Genomic DNA, 22,590 nt, shown 5'->3' with positions numbered 1-22,590 from the left:
TGTGTGCGGGTGTGTGTGTGTGTGTGTGAGAGAGAGAGAGAGAGAGAGAGAGAGAGAGAGAGAGAGAGAGAGAGAGAAAGAATCGATGCACTGGATAACAGTGGCCCCCTTCTGTCCCCTCTCCGTGGTGTCCAATCATGCTGCAGCACAATATTCTTTGAGCAAGCTGCAGCTGATCCCAGACCTGCTATCTGAGCAATTACCCAGAGTGCTTTGAGGCCGCACGGCAAGCTGGACAAGCTCATGCCCTCTGACACACAGCATGGGGGGTTAGTGCAGGAGAGACTGTTTTTCTGAGTATTTGTACATATGTGTGGGGAGACAGTTGTGCTGGCAAAGTGTGGAGGAAGAGGGGGTTTGATCACGATGCATTTTACAGGGTTGGGAGAAGCAAGAGGCATGTCCACCGTTTCACAAATTTATTAGACCACCACTCGATGGATGCTTTATGCTACAGCTCCCCAAATAAATTTTACCTTTCTTTAATAGGCTGTCAGTAACTCTTTAACTGAAATTTTAAAAACAGGAGTACTCGAATTCACTGTTTTGCAAACGTGAAAAAATAGGCCTGCACATTACTATTTCTCAATTAGGATGTCAAGATCAATTTGTTGACATTCCTAAAGGGAATCAAATCGTTTTAGTAGTTGAATTCTGCATGAGTTATCAAAGAAGCCCAGTGAGCTGCCTCAAATTTGGATATACAAACTTGAACACCTCATTGCTGTTCAAAATGTTAAAAGTTGAGCGCTTATTAAAAAAGAAAGAGTTTGTGTTAAAACACCACGAGGTGCTGGATGATCTATGAGACAAATAAATGCTGGCGGGTCTAATAAATGTGTTCTGTCACTGTACATGCTGTGACAGTGTGATGAAGACATGTTTGGTGGCGGGGGCGTGACCCGGCGCAAGGGGGGAGGCAAGCTATTACTGCTGTGTGGCATTAGGATGATTATTTTAAAGCACGGCAGGCTGCAAACTCACACAATTGGTAGAAGTATGCTAGCATGGCGAACCTCGGGTTAGCATGGCAGCATGTGCCCATCATGAGTTTCGGTAAATAATCTGCAATCTGATTAAATAAAGTTGTGAAGCGAACTAAAAAAAAACAAAAACAAATAAAACACACACAGGCTGCTTTTTGGCCCACTTCTGTCGGGGTATAAACCACTCTGGTACTGTACCTAAATGGGGACGCATTGCAGTCTGATGATGTTCTTTTTCTCATGGAAATCAAATATGTGTTTTTTCTTCTTTTTAAAACAAGTTGGATTCTGTTGCACTCATATAATGTTCGACTATTTACTTGCTGTGCAGAAATCGCCGATGACTCGAATTTGCGTTGCAAATTGGCAATTGAAAATGAACACCGAATCAGAATTTTCGTTTTTGAGTCAGAACGGGTCAGAGCACATTTTCTTCAGAGAGGAATGTTTGGATGGTGCTTGTGAGTGCAGATACATAAAAGCTACGTGCGTGCTACGTTGCGCAAATGACCGCAAGTAGTTGCATGCGAATGGGAATATTTGGCCTGCTAATGAGCATTACATTCAACTGTTCAGCAGTCAGTCAATAAAGCCCAGCGCGGTGCATCAACGCCTCGCTGGTGGCCTCTCACGCCGTCCAAGCAACAAACGAAGGAGTTTGCAAACTTGGACATCAGACCTGTGAGACAAACTAGTTTAGGACAAACCTAATTATAGAAAGCTGATAGCTGTAAAATGGGACCAAAGAGAAAGTAAACGTGCCGGGTTCTGCTGTTAGCCAACGTACGGCGCGGAAAGCTGGGGATTAAAGTAAATTTACTTTCAACAAAAAAGGAAAACCTTTCGTTGGATTGATGATTGATAGGCTGTATGTGTCAATGCACTTTCATTTGCTTGAATCAGATAAGTGAATATGACTTTGTAAATGTATGATGAAGATAAAGCGCAATATAAGTGGACCACTACATTGACCATTCAACATTTAGATAACATTGTATTTTTCATTTGTTACACATTATGACTTTTTTTTTTTTCATAACAGTGCATTGACACGAGTGGCGACTGGAGGTTTCGGGTGCGAGCTCGAATTATGAAAGCAGATGATGCAGCTATTTACTTTTGTCGACATAACCCGCAGTGGACGCCCGAGACAGATTATGGTTATGTTTGAAAGTTTAATGAGACAAACTGAACTAATTTTTCACCACTTGGTAGGCTGAAATGCGTACAAGAGGACTGTTTGGTACATGGGATTTGTATGGAATGGATTGGAATTAAGATGCAGTAGTGGCATTGTGTGTAAGGTTAGTTTTCTACTTTTGTCAACCCATTCCGCCTTGGATTTGTCAATTTCTCGAAATTAAAGTAGAACCGGGTACCGAAGAGTTCTGAGATCTAGCAGAAGTGCGAGAATGAAAACATTCTGATGAAGTATACATTTATTAATGCACGGTGTTCAACCACAATGGCAGACATCCGCAGAAAAACACAGACGCCTGCGTCGGTAGGAGGCGAAGAACTCAAGCGGTGTGGATGACTGGTGAAAGTGACTGAACATTAGTTTGTTCAGAAGAGCACCAAGTCCGCTGCTCTTCATTGTGTTTTAGATGTTTCACATGGCAAGTGAGGCGGCGTGCTGCTCAAGTCCATTTGAATCCATCGGCAGAGGAGCGCTTCATTGATTTTAATGGGGCAGTAAGATGTGCAAACATGAGAGGAGGCACGGGGGAGATAACCCGAGCAGTATTCTTATGCGCTATTCCCAGAAGCGTGACTTAATTCACTCAGCAATCACAGCACCAGAAGTTTTTGCAGTGTTTTCATCATCAGCGGACGGGAAGAAAAAGCTTGCTCCTTTTTGGGCTTTATACGACGAGGAGTTCTTCCGCGAGATGGAAATAGATCATGAAATACAGAAACCGAGATGATTTCCAAGTCACACAGCCACTTACAGCGTGAAGGAACACTCGGCGACGTGCGGCAATGTCAGACAGTCAGAAGTGGAAGGGATGGTGAATAGTGATAAGATAATTCAGAGTGTGTAAGACATCTAAGACCGGCAGCAGACTTGTTAACATTTAACAAGCAGGCTCCAGGCGAGGGAAGGGGAAAATGTCGATCTCCTTCATTCTGCCACAAAATATCTCGTTAACTTGGAAAGAAACAATTCATATTTTTAATATCAGGGAAATACCACCCACAGTCATCCTCTACGAGTCACCTTCTGGGATCTCGGGAGTTTTGTTTGCCTTCGTGAAGTGCCTCACGTTTGGCAAAAGTTAGGCTGGAAAGTGATCTCAACTGTTCCGTGAGACGTGAAACTACAGCACCAAGCTCTGGTGTATATTCACTCCGTGCAATTGTGTATTTTGTGTTGTTTTCCTGTATTGGAGCCATCCCGCAGGCTGAATTAATCAAACATGCATGTCCAGTCTGCCTCTTCTCAACAACGCATCCTGGCCTCACACAATGCGCGCGTGCACACACACGAGCGTTACATGTACAGCAACACCTAGTGGACCGCGTTTGGAGTTACATGATACTTAATTCATGTCATATCGTTCACGTTTGTGCATTTCTGTTCATAACCCGTGTTATAAGATGAAACATTGTTAAGATACCGGCGGCAGCCTACTGCTTTTTTTTCCCCCCCTAGTAGCACATTGCAGATAATTAGGACTCTATTTAAAGAGGGGCAGCACAGGAAATACACAGGAGAACCTCACTTCATTAAAAATCAATTATGATAACACACGTGTCAGTGTAATATAGTCCTCATGGCCACAATCAACTACACACACACACACACACACACACACACGCACACACACACACACACACACACACACACACACACACACACACACACGTGCAGAGTTAACAGCACAGCTAGCCGGCCTTGTTATTTCTAAAGTCGTCTTTCTCTTTCTCTCATGAGCGTCAGACTGATCCTCCTCTTAGCTGAGGAATCGCCGGCGTTGCAGTCCTACTGTTACATAACAACCCCGGGATAAACACTCGCACTCCCGCTGGCCATCAGAGCTGTCAGTCACTCTGACGTTCAGGTATCCTCCCCTCTCTGTCGAGGAGTGCTCACTAGGTGCAAATTATCCTCCACTTGTGCTCCACCGTTACCTCCTGATGTACCTACCACAACAAAATTTGACAGAAGTTTCCTTGGTCCATGCCACACTCGCCATCAGAAAGTTGGCAGAAATAGGGCGCAATTGGGCCTCCCCACCGAAAATTTAGAACCGAAGAAGCCTTTTGGATTATAGGCGAAATGCCTTCAACAAACAAGATTCCAGTTGCGTCGATTTAAACTTTGTGGCTTATTATGAGCGGGCTGACTGAGAATCTACACATATCACCGGCAGTCTGGTTTTTACATAATATCGCTAACTCGGAACACACAATAAAAAAGACCTGAGGATTTTTTTTTGTTACACCAGAAGCCCATTGAGAGAGGTTAGACATTTTTCCCAAGTTTTTTTAATGTAGAAATTCACTAAGTTTATGAAAACATCAGTAAATCTTTACAAATACACACAAACCATGGGTTGAGCACACAAAAAACATCTTTAATTCTGCTATAATCCTTCAGTGCAGCTGAGGTATAACGGGCAGAAAGCAAGTATTGTCTACTCAAGGAAGAAGTGGGAGTCCTCTGCTTTAGCAATTCGTAAATCCTCAGCAGCCGTGATAGAAAGAGACGGGATGGGGTGGGGGCGGGGGGGGGGTGCAAACAGGACACTCGGTGACATCACTTCCTTTAAGAGTGTGACAGCTTCGCACATCATTGCTGTGACAGCCAGACGAGTGCAGCGAGTGGGTGGTCACCCTGGCAACGGCAACGCTGTCATGACCGTATCTCTATATCCTACCTGACAGTCCCCGCTGGCGATGAGCACATCACATGCACACGGTTGACAATGCGCACACCCACACACACATTTGCAAACACGCACACGTGCCATACACGTACTTCACTTTTCTTCTCTCTTTATTTGTGGGGAAACTCTAACGAAAGACAAACGCTCGGTGAAACAATGCTCATGCCCACACGCCTGTGCTCCTTTGGGCATAATTATGTCGTACAAAGAGGAGTACCATCTCCCATGGGGTAAGCAGACATACAGTGAATACATAGATAGACTGTAATCGCTGGAGCGGAACTGTTAACACATGCTCATCTTGGGTAGACACAAACCTTTGCTGGAAATCACTAGAAACTTTGAGTATGTACTGTACTTATGCATCTTTGCGGGCATAATAAACTCAATCATAGGTAAGGTCAGAGGATTGGAAACAGCAGGCTTTTAACGTGGATGAGACTATATTTGTTGCTAACCAGTCTGTAACGGTGCCAGACACAACCCCGCCCGTTGACAGGCCTTACGGGCTGTGGTCGTTGACTTCCCCGTGCACGTGTTGTCTGCTCTGACCCATTTTAGAGCCAGTTGGACAGGAACGGGTGGAAATGGGTCAGGTCTTGAGCCGCACCACAACTCACAGTACGGGTGGTGCTTGATTTAGTAAAAAAAAGTGTGCAGCCCTCCATCAGTGCTTCACCCACAGACTAACAAGTGCAAAGGTGTCGCTTTGCACTTGTTATGAGCCGTTGCTTGACTTGTACATTTGAGGGACTCTTTTCCAAAACACATGAAATCCTTTTGGACTATTCTGAGCAAAATTTGATTTCCTGGCGGATCCAAAAGCCAGTCAATGATCATTCTGGAAAGTGTTGTTGTGCACCACACTGGTGAGAAATGAAGCAATCCTTTATCTGCATATGAGGGTTTGGACAAGTAAGTATCCAGTGTGTCCCCAGCGGTCCCTGTCTATGACCACTCAGTCGCATTAGACAGAACTGTCTCAAATTGAGCCCATTATGGGATTAACCAATTATACACACTGAACACTCATTCCTACACACAGCTAGTTCTTTTGTGAGTGCACATGAAATGGAACCTGCTGTAAAAATATAGGTATGGATAAATATACGTATGGAGCACTGACTCACTCGTGGACTTTTTCTTTTGGTGCTCCTTAACAATGCAGTAGAGGCTAATAAAAGAGCTGATTTAAAAACAGACAAAAAGGCACCATTTTGCTCAACGCAGTCAGAGAAATGTTATTTTTATCACACTCATTTTGCTTCGCAGTGGTGTAGAACAAGATCATGAGTACATGGGGCGTGCTTAAACATTTTGACAACGGAAGGTTTACAATTTTTTGCGGGTTGCATTGTTAAACCATATGAAAGGCACGTTAATAGAAACACAGTACAATGATTTTGAACTCTCGATAAATATCTGGCCAACCGAACCAAACCTGCCGAATTCAAGACAAACTGAGCAATGCATGGAGTTTACAGGTGAATGGATGTCTTAGCAGAGTTTAAGCTTGTTGGGAAATAATTTAGGATTAGATAGGCTGCATAATCTCTTTAGAGACTGTGCCATCTCAGCAGACAGACCTGCCTATCACCGCATACATCTTCGTACGTAACCCTTAACTGGAAGTGCAGCTTTCGCTTTCCATAGACTATGGATGACAGGCGAAAATACACAAGCAACAGGTGCGCCAGTGTGTTACACGGAAACAGCTTCTGTTGCTGATATACTCTGTCTTTGGTTTTGGCTGTACATGGAGCTGCCTATACACAGTGAGTAATATTTTCAAAGGAAAATAAATGCAGTTCATTTAGATTTTAAAAGGGGGGAAAATGTCGTTCAATAACTCAGTGCACGGATGATAAAGAAAAGGCTGAAAAGTGGGGGAAATTTTGATTGTGTGAGTGAATAGTGGTCAGCACTGATGTAACCTCTTTTATCATTATGGGCAACATTACTAACCCGCAGGGGTGTTTCCTTTCAGTGGAACACAAAGAAGGGACCCGCAATTAATGCTGCCTTGCCACCAAGGTGTTTGAGTGCGTGCTTGGGAGAGTGGATGCGGTCCGCGATGTCGCAGTCATTAGAGAAACTCCTGCAAAGCCAAACACAAGGTCTACATGTCACACTGCCCTTGTGAAGGTCTTTTCATAACTCTTAGACATAACCTACTGTAGTACTCACATGCACACTGCCACTCCACTGGGGCCTTATGGCCAAATGGCTGACAGGCATTTTCTTTTGTATGCCCCCATGTGCCCTTCTAGTGACATTCTTATAAATATTTACCAAGACCATGTCACAGAATTAAGACGCGTGCAATTGAAGTCCGATCACTGTGCTTTACTTCAACTCCCATTTAAAAATGTATATATCTATATATTTTTTACACCATTCTCTGCTTGCAGCCCAAATCGAAGTAATACCATGCAAAATTTGCGGAGACAAATCATCAGGGATCCACTACGGAGTCATCACATGTGAGGGTTGTAAGGTAAGACTGAAATGAAGCGGAAGCCAACGCAACATCCAAAAGCAGTTTGTCGGCTTTGTTCGGATACCTGTGAGTGATTATTCATGCGTGGTGTCGACGTGCAAACAGGGATTCTTCAGAAGGAGTCAGCAGAACAACGCATCCTACTCCTGCCCCCGCCAGAGGAACTGTCTCATCGACAGAACAAACCGCAACCGATGCCAACACTGCCGCCTTCAGAAGTGTCTAGCCCTAGGAATGTCCAGAGATGGTGAGGCCCTTTTCATCCACAATTTCCTTGCATCTTGTACGTGAAATGGACAATGCAGACATAAGTAAACACAATATGGACAAAGGTATTACTCATTCATCGATCAGGCTGGACTAAAACTGCTTTAGAGCCTCAAACGTAAGGCCTGGGGGCCAGATCTGGGCCGCCACATCATTTTATATGGCCCACAAAAGCAAATCTGCTTACATGATCCTAAATAAAATCTGCCCCAAAATTGTCATGTGTAATAATTAAAGTGGAAATTTTACACAAATTTACACTTACTTGAGCAATAACTGAACAAAAAAAACAAACGAATAGTTGACTGATTTCAAAAATAATAATCCATCAATTTTTTTGTGTGCACGTAACAATACGATGTGAGGATTAAACATTTATTTGGTTTCACTGTCCTCTGAAGGAAGGCGTAACTCCAAAGTGGCCCGTGACAAGAATGAGTTTAGCACCCTTGAACACTCCTCATTCTGAATTCTTAATCATGCGTGTGTCTCTGCCCATTGTTGTTGTTGCTTTTTTCCTTAGCTGTTAAATTTGGCCGTATGTCCAAGAAACAACGTGACAGTCTGTATGCAGAGGTCCAAAAGCACCAGGCACGACTACAGGAACAGCGGCAGCAACAGACAGGGGAAGCGGAGGCTTTGGCACGTGTTTACTCATCTAGCCTAACCAATGGACTGTCAACCCTCAACCATGAGATTGGGGGCACTTATGCCAATGGGCATGTCATTGACCTGCCCAAGGGTGGCCACAGTAATGGCGCTGGACTTCCAGGGGGCTACTATGGGATGGACTCCACCCAGCCATCTCCAGACCAGTCCGGTTTGGATATGTCAGGCATGAAGCACATTAAACAGGAGCCGGTGTACGACCTGACACCAGTGCCCAACCTGTTCAGCTACGGAGGCTACCAGGACAGTCAACTGGGACACAACAACGTCAGCATGGGAGAACTAGGTAAAGATCACGTCTTCACTCCATCACACCCATCCATCATAACATATTTAGATGTGAAATCGCCACAAACCAGACCTATAAGAACAACATGTGAATGAGAATGAGCATCCTAAGAGTAGTACAGGTGACAAAGCAGCAAAATCGGTGACTCTCTTTTACTCTTGGATAGTATAAAAATCTCTGAACTAATAATACACGCATACAAACAGAACATGTCTACACACACAACAGCCATCGATGGATGAATGCATTGAGTGTTAAGCAGATAGTAAATTGACTTCACACCTCTCCTCCAGACCGCATTGCTCAGAATATCATCAAGTCTCATCTGGAGACGTGTCAGTACACCTCGGAGGAGCTACAGCAGTTGGCCTGGCAGACACATTCCTATGAGGAAGTCAAAATGTATCAGAGCAAGGTGAATTGTTTTTATGACTCTATCTCTCTTATTTCATGTCAACAATTTAGACTTTAGATAGCCTGTGTTGTCCCCACCTAGCACCACCCTTGACAGGATTGTTTACTACCATGTCATGCAAATATGACATACATTGTGCACTTCAATGAGACGTCGCTAACAGTAATTCAGGTTCTTCGTGAACAATGGCGGATTTCAATTACGACTAATGACATGAATAAAATCAACACACAGGAAACATATGCAACTCTAACCGAGTAAATGATGTGCTCTGGTTTAGCCTCGGGACGTGTTGTGGCAGCAGTGTGCCATTCAGATCACACATGCCATCCAGTATGTGGTCGAGTTCGCCAAGCGCATCTCAGGGTTTATGGAATTGTGTCAAAATGACCAGATCCTCTTGCTGAAATCAGGTGAGTCGACTTCTCGTGGCCTCTTACTCGGCATGCACCAAAGAAACGTTCGGGCTCCAATGATCTCTGTCTGGCTCTCTCAGGTTGTTTAGAGGTGGTCCTGGTGAGGATGTGCAGGGCCTTCAACCCTCTTAACAACACTGTGCTCTTTGAGGGGAAGTACGGAGGCATGCAGATGTTCAAAGCTCTCGGTAAGATGTGATTCGCTTCGCTGTACATTTCGGTCACGTATAAATGACAGACAGAGAGAGCCAAGTGAAGGAAAATGTATGGCGCATTTCTCCTGGAAAACACTGGTGTTCCTCTGAGCATTCAGGACTACGATAAGAGTACTGACTTTATTCCTCTCCTCTGTCCTCGTCCTTGTGTTTGCTTTCAAGGTTGTGATGACTTAGTGAGCGCGGTGTTTGACTTTGCCAAGAGTTTGTGCTCATTGCAGCTGACGGAGGAGGAGATCGCTCTCTTCTCGGCAGCTGTCCTAATTTCCACAGGTCAGTGATCACCCACCAATTATGAAATCACGGTAGAAATTGTTATACAAGTCAATACTCAGATGAAGTTATTACAGTATTTACATCTACATATTGAGACAGTATTGGATAATTGATGAGAGAAAAACAGGAAAGAAATGTACGGCTAAAATGAGTCATATTCATTTTATTTGGGGTTTTTAAATGAATACTGTCCTGAATAATTGGATAAGTGGGATCTTTACAAAATATTTTTTCCCAACCCTTTTCGAGCAAGTCATCGTCTGTTTTTGCCTTGCCATCATTTTCATTTCTCTTTGTTTTTTTTGTTTCTTGTTTGACCTATTTATAAATGTGCATTTCCATTTGCATTTTAATTTGAATCTTACTTTACTTACATATTATAAATAAAGACAATCAAACCAAATTTGACAGTGATGATGGGTTCAGTGGTGCCATTTTTGACCTCATCCAGCGTTGCAGAAAGAAGGGGTACATAGTCCTTGCTTTATAAAGAAAACGATCACAAGCAGAAGAGGCCATGAAGTCTATTAAAGTCTGGGTAAAGTGAAACTAGAAATGTCTTACAGATTTCACACCCCACAAGAGGGTGAGCATATCTTGACAAATTTGAATGAAAAAAATAAATAAATCACCAAGTATATAAAAGGAGGCTCCAAAATTGTGAAAAATAGACACCTCCTCTCAGCCTGTCCTCTGAATGTGCTGAAAACATGCCCGGCTTGACCTTCACCAGTCACGCAAATGTTTGTTCATACAGTATGTGTCAGTGTAATCCACAGGCTGAATAGCATGCACCGCTGTGTTTAAGAAACGAGCTATTAACGTTCCCTGAATTGTCTTAACTATGCGGATCCACAAACCACACAACTCCAAGTGGGGCGGTGATGTATTTGAACACCGTCCCGGTCTACCCCTTAGTGAGCAAGCTCGTGGGTTAGCGAACTTAAGGATGAGCGAACCTAATATACTGTCCCTTAAGTGTCTCTTTTGCGTGGATCAATGTGCGGCGCAGTGGAGAATTGGACCGCCACACCACCGGGTTGCAAGCCCACTACGAGCTAGCCCTCTTGCGTCCTTGCAGACCAGCATCCGACCCGTCCAAATTAACACAAAACGCTTCAGGGAGGAGGCTTTTTTTTTCTTCACAGTGCAGTGGTGCAGGGTTCAATTCCAGCTCCGGCCTCCCTGTGTGGAGTTTGCATGTTCTGGCCGGGCCTGCGTGGGTCTTCTCCGGGTACTCCGGTTTCCTCCCACATTCCAAAAAAATGCATGGGAGGCTGATTGAACACTCTAAATTGTCCCTAGGTGTGAGTGTGAGCGTGGATGGTTGCTCGTCTCTGTGTGCCCTGGGATTGGCTGACAACCAGTTCAGGGCTGCCCAAAGACGGCCGGGATAGGCTCCAGCAACCTCCAGTGACCCTTGTGAGGATAAAGCGGTTCGGAAATGGATGGATGAATAGCTTGCTAGCTAACCGCATGCTGTTGTGGAAGAAATGGTTTAAGACATTATCTAAGAAAAGTGCAATTGAAGTGGAAAGAATGAAGGCAGTGGAGAGGATGGCTGACTCATGCCACAAGGCCCAAGTGCGGTGCTTGAGCTTCATTTTAGCCATGCACCAAAAATCTCTACAATTGATATGTTCGAAGAGGGGTTAAACGAACAAACGCATCTCAACAACTTAGCAGTAAATTGTTCACAGTCTTTGCAGATTTTCAGCTCTCATCTCCAAGCATATTTTAGGTACTGTATTTAGAAACATGTCACTGAAGTCACTTTACAGGCTCTCGGAGGGCCTCGAGACTTAAAATACAAAAACAATACTGTTGACCGACAACATATGGACTTCATCTTTATCAATATATATTGGAATTAGTCTGGATACCTTATCCTAACGTCATGAAACGAGTTACGCATGTAAAATAAACAACCGCCTTGTCTCTCAATGTCCTTTACAGATCGTCCGTGGTTGATGGAGCCCCGCAAAGTCCAGAAACTCCAGGAGAAGATCTACTTTACTTTGCAGCACATTATGCAGAAGAACCACATGGACGAAGACGCCTTGGCTAAGGTAGGCTAAGCCGTCAGTCACAAAGATCATACTGTAGCACAATAAAGCAGCAGCTGATCATCTGAACAGGTATGACGGAGAGAATAATGATCAAATGAATCAAGTGAAATTCAGACAGAATACAAGGAAGCTGATACAGTTACATATTAGCCAGTATGAAGATTTTTAATGTCTAACAATGCTCAATGCATTTATTAACACAATTGACCTCTCTCAGTGGTGGGCTTGTGTGTGAGACTTTCACGGCTGTGGCAGTTTCACAGGATTTGGTTACTTTTGTCACATTGTCTGGGTCTTTCTCCTCCTCTCCGTGAACATAAATTCATCAGAGCATCAGTTGCTCCCACAGCCCCCCCTCTCCCCCCAAGATGAAAAAAATCATGCAGATTGTTCTGATTTATGCATCTACCACGGGAAGGTGACAATAATCCACCAATATGTACAATACAGTGCACAGATGTATCTCACGACTGTGTCTGGCAGTTAACCTTGGGGAAAATGAGGGTATGAACAGTTGTTTTCCTTTTTGATCTCCAGTTAATATGTATTATTTGTATTTATATTTCGTGGAGACATCTGAAAGTCTGTCAAATTTAGTGTTAACACAAATGGAGGTAGAACTGAAAGAGGCATTTCACGTTGGCACTATTTTCATTTGTTGCAGTTGTATTGTGTTTCGGATTTTCTAATCAAAAATGAATTGAGTCGTAGGAGATGACATACATAATGAAATAATTTTCACTGCATGTAATGGATGCATTCATTTGTGCAGTTTGCAACATTTCAACATTTTCCTCAATGTAAAATGTGCATTTGTCTATTTCGGTTGTCGTCGCGTTTCAGGCAAAGGTCAATGTGACGCATGCTTGCCTTTATGTCTAATGGGATTGGAACGGCCAGTGTGATGTCAGTCACTTTGGGTGCGCTTCCTAATAGATGCCCAGCTGTCGTGCATTTACCCAAATATCTTTCTTTTCTTTCCCCTCTTCTTTGTCAGTTGATCAGTCGTATCCCAACATTGTCTGCTCTGTGTACGCTCCACACGGAGGAGCTTCAAGCCTTCCAGCAGCTTCATCCGGAAACAGTCAACGTTCTCTTCCCGCCGCTCTATAAAGAACTCTTCAATCCCGACCCGAACTCTGCCATGGCCATGCCCAAGTGACTGCCCGCGCAAGCAACAATGTCCGTGGAGGAATAAGAGAATAAGGACCACTATGTCTGACGAGACAACGCTGGCAATACCTCCCCACGTCTGTGTCATATTTCACAGCTCCCCTTGTTTCATTCGAGACCGGGGAGGTGAGTGGTCATCTGCCAGAAACTTACAGTTACCGCCAACAATACTAGGAATGTCCAGCACTTATCCCATCCGGTTCACCGATACAGTCTGAAGAATGTATATAGAAATGAAACGTGGCCCAAGCCACGACCTTAGCGGGGGCTATTTCTTCTTGTCTCCTGACCAGAAATGTACAGACTTTAAAATCTAGGAACGATTTATGCTGCCAGTCTTAAAATATGGGTACTTGACATTTTTTTGGAATTTGAAAAAGAGACACCTTTTTGTTGTTGTTCTTTTTTTTTCTGAGATGAAGAAATAGTTTTAAAATGCCGAATGGGGGAGGGAACTGCGGAATTAGAGAAGCTATTGTAGATATTCTCCTAGTACAGAGCGGATTCCAGTATTACTTCTGTTGAAATAAGTTAGTCTTAATTTAAAGATACAACAGTCCACTGTGGCTGATTATTCCTTGTCTAAGTGTTTTCATTTTAACTGATACGTTCTTGTGTACAGAATTTGTAAAGTTAAGACTTGTAAAGGAATATTGGGTAAAACTGGGAGCCAATTTTCATTTGTTTATATACATATACATATATATACATACATCTATCTATATAGGAGCCTTGTCTGGATGTTGTTCATATGTATAGAAGGAATAGCATCTTTCTGATGCAAACGTGTAGAGATGTAATGAAGAACATAAGATGAATTAACAAAAGACTAGATACTTTTCAAGGTGATAAAGTATACAGTACTGTTCTATATTGTTGCTGCAATAACTAAATCCCAAAAAGCTGGATTGCTTTTGAACAATCATCGAGAAACAAACAATCAAGAAAGGTCATTTCTTAATCAAGCTGTGCCCCTTTCATACATTCCTTGTGTGAAAGGGCCTTCACTTCAGGGTGGTGAGGATTTTCACCTCTGGAGAGAAAGATGAGAAAAGAAACGCAATCTTAATTGAAGGTAACGTTCGAATCTTCAAAGACCTGAATTATTGCCGTATCCCCTCATCCCTCCCGTCACTATTTGCACAATCAAGTCCCTGAACATCCTGGACCACTCCGGGCTATGAATATGAAAGAATCCAATGAGCAATAACTTTTACACTGCCTTTTCTTTTTTTAATCTCATCGATCTTCTTTGCCATTTTTTGTTGTTTTGAACAGGGTAGCAATTTCCAACTAATATGCACTATATTGGAAGGTACTGAATTCCATCACAGGCTGTTTTCAGTGTTTTTCGCAAGAAGTGAGATGGGCTGTGGTTAGGATACACGCAGAGCACCGGTTGCCTGACGTGAACAAGAATCATCCTAAATACCAATGATCACTTCTCCAATTGAAATAGACACAGAAAATGTGATAGACAATCACCTTGTTTGCTTTTTGTTCGCAGTTACATATTTATTGGCACTTGCAATTTGTCTCTTTTGTTTTCAATTGCCTTAATGTTGACTTATTTTGTAATTGCAATTTGGCCACTGAGTAACAAAAAGCTACGTGAGCTCAAGGTTTAACCTTTTGAGGGAGGAGGACACTTACATGACAACGCTCCAGACTTGTCTTGAAAATTTTGTGCAGTCCTGTTTTTGGCCACTAGATGCTCCGTATGCATTATTTTTGTAAACTGTCAGGTCTGACAATCTCAAACGAGACAACAAAAAATTGATTCTTTTCATCTTAAAATGTGGACACACACACACCCACACACACCCACACACACACACACACACACACACACAGATAATATTGGCGCCAATTTGAAAAAGATCTGCAGTTTAATCCACTGCTGGACATGTCCAGCAATGATGCTGCATGTGCACAAAAAGTGGTTATTTTCTGGTAACTGAAGACCAATGGTCCTTACACAGTGGCCAAATGTTATGCGTATCATACGCACGGACATTGTTCCTTGTTAAATTAGCTCAATTGAAACATGGGTTCATTCAACCTCTCAGCCCCCAGCCCGGCGGTGACTCTGTAAGACAATCACTTGCTCATTGAGGCTTGATGCACTACGTAGCATCTCTCAGGGAACAGCTCTTTTCTGACTTTTGCATTAAAAGAGGGTTCGATATTTTTGCAAATTTACAACAACAACAACAAATTTTTAATTATAATAGATGTACTTTTTGCGATTAAAAAGCAGCATATGCTAACAATGGAATCTGCCCAGACAAGGCTTTGATTAGGGTGTGTCTGTGTGTACAGGGCATGAATTCACTGTCCAAATCTTGTTACTGCCCAGATTATACGATAAGCATTGTGGCGTGTAGCACAAGGAGAGATCTACAGTATTTGCTCCATATCAGTGTGCTCTTGACATCACGTTGCGTACACTTATGTTTACTGCTTATTTTGCTGCTTCTGGGCTCCCGTGGGGAAATTCACTCGCAAACTGTGAATCGTGCAACATCACGACAACGCTGGACAGTGAATTCCAACTCTGACGTTTTTGAGTGAGATGTTTTTATTTTCCCTTGTAAGACTGTGAATCTGAGAGGTGGGATGAGGTTGCGAGAGGATGTGCGGGCAAGAACGAGTGGTCACATAAACACTGTAAGTAGGACACTGTAGCAATAAGAAGTGGAGGCATTTACTACTGTCATGTTTGCATTGTAAGATTATTTTTTATTTTATTACTATTTACTATTATTATTGTTATTATTATGTCTACTATTCTCTATTACTATGAGCCTATTGTTGTTCTGTTCTATTTGCATGACGTTTCATTGCAATGAAACACTTTGGGGAATATTTGTGTTTTCTCATGATATTGCGGAGTTCTGGGCGGGATTATTGGCAGAGCGGGTTTAAAACAGGATCCAGAATTAAGTCGTCACTAAGTGATTTTCCAACAATTCTGAATAAAATATTATTATTTATACGCAAGGAATTTAAGCGATCAAACTGGGTGAAAACACTTTTTTTTTTTGTCTTTCCTAGAACTTATGAATGTGTGAGTTGCTATCACCAGTCAGTGAACGGCCCATTCTGTACTGGCCTTATTGAACCGGATCAGAGACTCTTATACCCATGCTGTGGGATAAGGTCAACCTTTCTGAATGTTATGGAGTCGTTTGTTCGGTGTGAGAGACTGAACTCAATTCGCCTTTACTGCTCCATCAACACAGACAAATACATTTGAAAGCGCACAATAAAACTATTCCACAGGATGGCTCTGACAAACCGCACCGACATTTTCATACGCTTGTTTTTGAAATACATTCCCTAGATTTTGTCCAACACACTACACCCATAAAACCATCCTACCTTTCTTGAAAAGAACCAGTATGTGTGTGCGTGTGTGTGTGTGTGCGCGTGTGTGTGGGAGGGACAGAGATACAGTGAGACTGAGACAATGTTTTGTGTAGCGATGCTTTGTAAGCTTTCTCGATGCATTATATGCGTGCAATTCAAATAGTGTTGAAATTTGTTAATTTATTTTTTAGAATGTCTTTGGGTGCAAGCAAGAGCAAATAAAATCTAATGTAGCAATCTGTAACCGGTACCTATAAAAAAGATATTTGGGGTTACAGAACCTCTTTTACACAGGACTAACAAAACAAACATTCCCCCCAAAATTACATTAAAAAAAGGAAATTGTTTCTTTTGTTTTCAAAGTGCCATAGCTAGTGAGAAGAGGAATGATTGGAAGTGGGCTGTAGATGCTTTACTGTGTTGAGTTTACTTGAAAAACCAATCGGGAAACTCAAGGAAAATGTGCATTTGATTACACTGGCAAACAGTTTTTACATGCTATGCTTTCTTTATTTGGACATATAGGACTCTGCAGGACTCTGAGCTCTGACTATCAATCCACGATGAGCTCCTCTGTGCAAACAGTTTCTTTTTCACATTACAATGATCTTATGCGCGCGTGTGTATGCATGTATAAATTTGCATTTATTTGCGCCGCAGACACCCACATTACGGATTAGAATGGGCTGAAGTTCAGAGCTATGCAGGGCCCTTTACCGAGTCCTCCTTTGATATGTGTACATATAATGTGAAGGTTTCAAGTGATTTTTGTTAAATTCTATATTTTATCGCTTTTGTAGACATTTTGTTGTGGGAAGAAAAAAAAAATTCAATAAATTTTATGGGTGAAACTCGGCCTCATTTTTTTGCCTTTCTGTACAAAACGAGTATGTATTTGAACAAAGCACTTGCATAACTGCTCATGTCTGGTGACATAATTGAACGAGCGTGTTACAAAAGCAGCGCAGATAGATTCTTCCACCTGCTTATAATTTGTTTTTTTTTACAGTATGAACAAAAATAATGTATGAGCATATACATGACGCATACGATACTTGAAATGGATCCGAGTGTGTTTCGGTCACAAATTCAACTCGTTTTCTCTGCTGTATGACAGAGTGCGTATGTATGGCCTGATGCAGGAGTCAGTCAATATTTTCTCAGAGGACAGCATGAGTTCAGAGTTGTCTGTGCATGAGCTGCAATGTAAGCGTGTCCTTTTAGTCCTACTTCACAGGCCACAGGTAGCGTGATGCTTTTAGCCGAGACGTTTTTTTCCCCTCTCATCCTCTTGTTCCGTTTCCCCTGGCGCAGGCTGTGCCTCACTGCTTTTCTTGCATGTGTCCAGATGCCTTCTTAAAGCTGAACAAGAGATACATCAGTAAGCGACATGTCGCTCCCATATCATCGTCATTAGCACAAGAAAGAGCATACTGACAGGGCTTTGAGGAAGTCCATGCTTCCATCATGAATAATTTGGTTTGATTTGTTATAGAAATCTTGGAGAGGACATAAGAGGAGGAAGAGGAAACACAACGTACCTTTGAAATATCAAAACAACTGTGACTGTATGTTTGTGTGTTTGTTTGTTGCACTTGTTTGTTTTTGAGCACAGTTCCTTTTCCGAGCAAGTTATCCTCTCGATGCTGGTCTCGTGTCTACCCAGAGACATTAATTAATAGCTAATCAAAGCTAATGTCTCAGCAGCACATTGCCAGCACAAAGACATGATTAATACGTAATCAAAGGCTGTGCGGCGCAAACGCACAAAGCAGAACCCACCGCCCCCCAGCCACCCCGCCTCGAACACCGCTGTTGTTATAGAAATAAACGAACGCTCGCGGCTTAATTAGCTGGCTCTTGATATGTGTTGTCTTCATTTGAAGTTGTCAGGGATTTATCTCAGAGCCAACTTTGCCCTCCTGAGTGACAACGTTGAGGTGGCACGGTGCATTAATACATGCAACCCATATTTTATCGCAGGTTGTCTCCTTGTCTGATTGAAAATCCAATCGCTGCATTTCGAACCTGAGAGGCCCAACGCGTGGCAGCAAGCACCGCATGAGTGCTTTTGCAGAAACGCGTTGATGGCAGAATCTCCAAGGTTGTCGGGGCCAAACAGCATCTCACGCCTGCCGCTACTGTGCAAGGAACAGAGACAGCATCAAAAATGACAAATATGTTTTATCTAACACTTGTTTGAGGCAACCTCAACAGCTAAATTCTCACGTTGAAGTTGGAGTCATACCTGTGCATTTCTGCCATAATGACTGTTGGGTCGGTCAGCTCCTCTCCTACTCCTGTCATAACGCAATATACAATTTAAATTCACAAAAGGTTAGCGCTAGAGGCTTTTGGGTGACATTTCCAGGTGAATCTAAATGCACCAAGTTCAACTAAATTTGACCTTCTCTAAACATTCCGATGCACATGTCCACCTCTTCAATCTTTTTTGCAGCACTTGCTGTTCTCAAGCAGCTGAACAATATTCACAACAGGTGTTTGATCCGTGTATCCACCAATGCATTTCCAAGGATGTCAATGTAACTTTCTGTAACTCTTCTAGTCTCGCTGTATCACTGCTACAACCTTGTGATGACATTTTAAGATGAGTGGCCAGTTTCTTCTGACAGCATCCTGTTAGAAGCCTGAGAATAGCAAGAATGCTAATTCTAGTTATTCTCAGAATAAAAAAGAATTGCTCAACCTTTCGGTGGCATTGTGGTCTCACGATGTCAAAACATAAAGAAGATGATGAAGAGGAACCAGTCAATTGACTTGATATTTAGATGAAATTTCCATCAGTTCTTTGTTGGAGAGAAGAGCAAATTGCGTAAAAAGCACGGACACATTCAACAACTGGACATGCGTGTTAGAGCCATCAGGAAAATTTGGTTAAATAATATATTCAGCAATTTGTTCACCTTTGAATCATTTGATTTGGCCAGGTGCAAGCTGTTTGGCTTGTATTTGATGTTTAATTTTTTGCAATTTTACTTGCAGCAAATGTATTAAGAATAATAAGGTATCTGGGCTCCATTAGTTGTCTAGCCTTTAGCCTGTTAAAAAGTTAGAGTAGTGGCCGTGGATGGTGTTGACGTAAGCATCACTGGGAAGACAGTCGGGCATGGAGCAACAACTTTTCTGACGGTGCAGCCACGTGCAATGTGTTCGTGCAAAGTGGAATGTAGTATCCTGTTAGTGGGTTAGTGTAGTTACACTACCAAGTTATAGTTGTCTTTTTTTGGTCTTAATTTGTGCTCAAGAAGAAATTAAAGCGAATGCTTTTTTTGATCAACTACGACGGCTTTATACTTTGTTGTCGCCGCTGCTAAATGGAAAGGCCCGTTAAAGAAAGGCATGAGTCGGGACCCTTCACGCCCTGATCACGTAGTCACAAAAAAACAGTAAGTTGCTGCTACAATGCGCATTCAAATGTTTAAGAAGAAGAAGAAGAAACCTTTATTCATCTCACAATGTAGAGATTCCCAATTTACAGCAGCAAAGTTATGAAAGGAAGAAAGTAGAAGAACAAAAAGTAGAGAAGCTGCTGTAAAGACAGCCACTCTCGCGGCGCCATCTTGAAGTCATAATAACATATTAACAAAATAATACAACTAGAGGAGCTCACATTAAATGAACCTATAAAGGTAGTGCATATATAGTGCATTCAGCTAGAAATTGCAGTATATGTGACAAACACGTACAGGTTAGTGAGACCCACCTTGTACATCAAGCACCAGCAGTTCTGTGCATGAGTACTCATAGGTCCAGTGTGAGAAGGCCAGGAGCAGCTCTTCCAGTGAAGAGGAAGGTGTGATCTCCTCTCCTGTGTTGTTGTTGTACTTTTGGAAGTTACCAGACATGTTCCTTTCAATGGTCAGCCACTGGCCATTCGAATGCCAAAGGACCAATGATACGTCCAGAAATCTGGCATGGTGACATGACAAATGTCGGTATGTAAAATTGCAAGTGAAATCACACAAATGGACATACTTTGGTGAATGTTTAATGCTAGCGGGTTTGATCTGGTTGAAAACTTGCATCATCCTTTGTGCTGCCCTCTGCTGTTGAATCTCCTATAAAATATCGACAACACAAAAAAAAAAACCCAATGCATTAAAAAATGACAATGTCAGGCAGGCTTGGAGAGGTCAAACAACTTGACACACAGCATCAGTAGTTCTACGGCCACTTTCAAAAGACCACAGACCACTTGTTCATGACATCAGCTGGAAATGTCCAAATTTGCCTCCAAGTGGAAATCTGAACGATTTCACACCTTTCCGACTTTTTGAACTCACCCTCAAACAAAGCTGCAATGCTGTGCTACCGTGAAAGTATTTCTGCCAGGCAGACAGAACCTCTGGTCTGAAGGCTTTAACCACATACACCATTCCAGGTATGAGGACATCCCGTTCGGCCCAGGTGCATAACACCCTGCGGCCCCGCCGCAGGCCCCCATCCAGTGATCCCTCTTCACTCGGGAGAGGTTGAAGCATTGCAGACAAGCCTCGTGAAGACCATGATGACACTGTGCTGGATTCAGGGTCAGCCTCTGAGTGAACTTCCTCCAGGGAGTAAAGGCTCACCTCCTCACCACCTCCAGCAACCATGAGTGCGAAAGTGAATGGTGAATCAATTTTAGGATCATGTATCATAATGTATCTGTTTGATCATGGAGAATTACACTTGGCATCTAGAAATCAATTGATGTAGAAGTGCATGAAAAAGGGTACCTAGAATGGAAACGGGAGTAAATGGGATCGTTTGAGCGAGTCTCATCAGATTGTTTCTTTCCATGGCTGTTCACATACACACAAACACACAAATGTAGTAAGTACTTGACTATGCAATAATAACAACAGCTGTATTATGGGTGCAGAATATGGGATGCGTTAAAAACACACACACACAAACACATACAATAATGTTTCCATTATTATTATTATTCATAAATACAGACAGTACATACACACATACATATATTCAAAGTCAATTGTATTAATACCTGAATAATGTGGATACAACATATCCGTTGATTGGAATAAGGAACTTCCTGAAACAAGGACAGGACAGTAATTTCATGCTGTACAACTACTTTTTGCGCACACACGCACGCATGTATTTTAGAAATACCTTCAGCAGTGAAACCACTCTGCAACCTGAATTAGGGATAAAAAACATATATAATCATCTGTCGTTGATTCAACAATCCACCCAAAAGACGACAAACAAAGGGTAGACTTACGAAGATCTGCGGCTCACTGATCTGGACCAGCTGTTCCATGCTGAATGAGTCGGGCTCAAAACATCCTGGATGTCACAATAAAACATGATTCATAAATACACACACAAATATATACACAGACCCTCTGTGAAATATAAGTGTAACATTGTGACGATTTACAGTACCTGATGAGAGAAAACTTGCTTCTGCAAATCCAAGGGCTCAAAATCTTTTTTTTTAAAAAGGCAAAAATATTATAAAACAATAATAAATGGCAAATAACATGCATTTTGGTACCCTCCCATAACCTGCTTGTTGTCCATTATGGGCTAAAACGTGCTTAACACTTGCTGGCACAACGCTAACATTATGTACGCGCTGCATTTGAAAAGCCAATCAGTTCTTACTAAGCTGACTGAGGCTCGTTGAAGCTGACCAACATGCAGGTTCTCCTTTCAACCTTCGCCACCTGTTCCAGCAAGCATCAGACAAAAATGTGTCCATGGTTCCCTATTTAAAGAAACAAAACAAATTGACAACATGCAGCAATTGTTCTCTATACATGGGAATTGTTTAAAATCTGTGCATCGAGAAGGCATACAGTACAACCTACAGTATAATAATTAAACCAACTCTTACGTTGTCAGGGCTGCTCTCTTGTATTTTAACAGTCTTCCTTTTTGGGGTTCTTCTTCTGGTCATGGTTTGGGTAAAGTCAGATGACTTGGACAACTCTGCAAAATCAAATACAAGAAACACTGAGACCAAACAATTCAACTGAGAGTTTTAAAACCTTAAGTTCATTCAAAAAACTAACAAC

The 22,590-nt window shown here is 42.4% G+C and overlaps 2 protein-coding genes across 4 annotated transcripts in view; one reads left to right on the top strand and one right to left on the bottom strand.

Annotated features, from left to right (window-relative positions):
* Positions 1 to 16,882, top strand: part of rorb (RAR-related orphan receptor B) — a 24,302-nt gene extending 7,420 nt beyond the window's left edge. Inside the window, exons 1-10 of one of the 2 annotated variants that reach the window (XM_052068668.1) lie at positions 6,525 to 6,654; positions 7,291 to 7,376; positions 7,485 to 7,626; positions 8,170 to 8,601; positions 8,898 to 9,019; positions 9,300 to 9,432; positions 9,516 to 9,623; positions 9,813 to 9,923; positions 11,883 to 11,995; positions 12,993 to 16,882. In XM_052068668.1, the coding sequence (XP_051924628.1) occupies positions 6,540 to 6,654; positions 7,291 to 7,376; positions 7,485 to 7,626; positions 8,170 to 8,601; positions 8,898 to 9,019; positions 9,300 to 9,432; positions 9,516 to 9,623; positions 9,813 to 9,923; positions 11,883 to 11,995; positions 12,993 to 13,157 (1,527 nt within the window). In that variant the 5' untranslated portion in view covers positions 6,525 to 6,539 and the 3' untranslated portion in view covers positions 13,158 to 16,882. Of the gene's footprint in view, positions 1 to 6,524; positions 6,655 to 7,290; positions 7,377 to 7,484; positions 7,627 to 8,169; positions 8,602 to 8,897; positions 9,020 to 9,299; positions 9,433 to 9,515; positions 9,624 to 9,812; positions 9,924 to 11,882; positions 11,996 to 12,992 lie in introns of those variants that run through there. The other variant, XM_052068669.1, reaches the window with a different exon arrangement.
* Positions 16,701 to 22,590, bottom strand: part of trpm6 (transient receptor potential cation channel, subfamily M, member 6) — a 25,001-nt gene continuing 19,111 nt past the window's right edge. Inside the window, exons 27-39 of one of the 2 annotated variants that reach the window (XM_052068665.1) lie at positions 22,410 to 22,504; positions 22,178 to 22,280; positions 21,956 to 21,999; positions 21,792 to 21,856; positions 21,680 to 21,705; positions 21,552 to 21,599; positions 21,280 to 21,345; positions 20,845 to 21,143; positions 20,537 to 20,619; positions 20,265 to 20,470; positions 18,789 to 18,840; positions 18,569 to 18,681; positions 16,701 to 17,902 (exon numbers count right to left, since the gene is read on the bottom strand). In XM_052068665.1, coding sequence (XP_051924625.1) covers positions 17,799 to 17,902; positions 18,569 to 18,681; positions 18,789 to 18,840; positions 20,265 to 20,470; positions 20,537 to 20,619; positions 20,845 to 21,143; positions 21,280 to 21,345; positions 21,552 to 21,599; positions 21,680 to 21,705; positions 21,792 to 21,856; positions 21,956 to 21,999; positions 22,178 to 22,280; positions 22,410 to 22,504 — 1,304 coding nt within the window. In that variant the 3' untranslated portion in view covers positions 16,701 to 17,798. Of the gene's footprint in view, positions 17,903 to 18,568; positions 18,682 to 18,788; positions 18,841 to 20,264; positions 20,471 to 20,536; positions 20,620 to 20,844; positions 21,144 to 21,277; positions 21,346 to 21,551; positions 21,600 to 21,679; positions 21,706 to 21,769; positions 21,857 to 21,955; positions 22,000 to 22,177; positions 22,281 to 22,409; positions 22,505 to 22,590 lie in introns of those variants that run through there. The other variant, XR_007962815.1, reaches the window with a different exon arrangement.

The sequence above is a fragment of the Hippocampus zosterae genome, chromosome 6 (assembly GCF_025434085.1).
Source record: "Hippocampus zosterae strain Florida chromosome 6, ASM2543408v3, whole genome shotgun sequence".
Classification (NCBI taxonomy): Eukaryota; Metazoa; Chordata; class Actinopteri; order Syngnathiformes; family Syngnathidae; genus Hippocampus; species Hippocampus zosterae.
The sequence above is the reverse complement of the archived record's forward strand: the minus strand, read 5'-3'. Positions and strand labels throughout refer to the sequence as shown.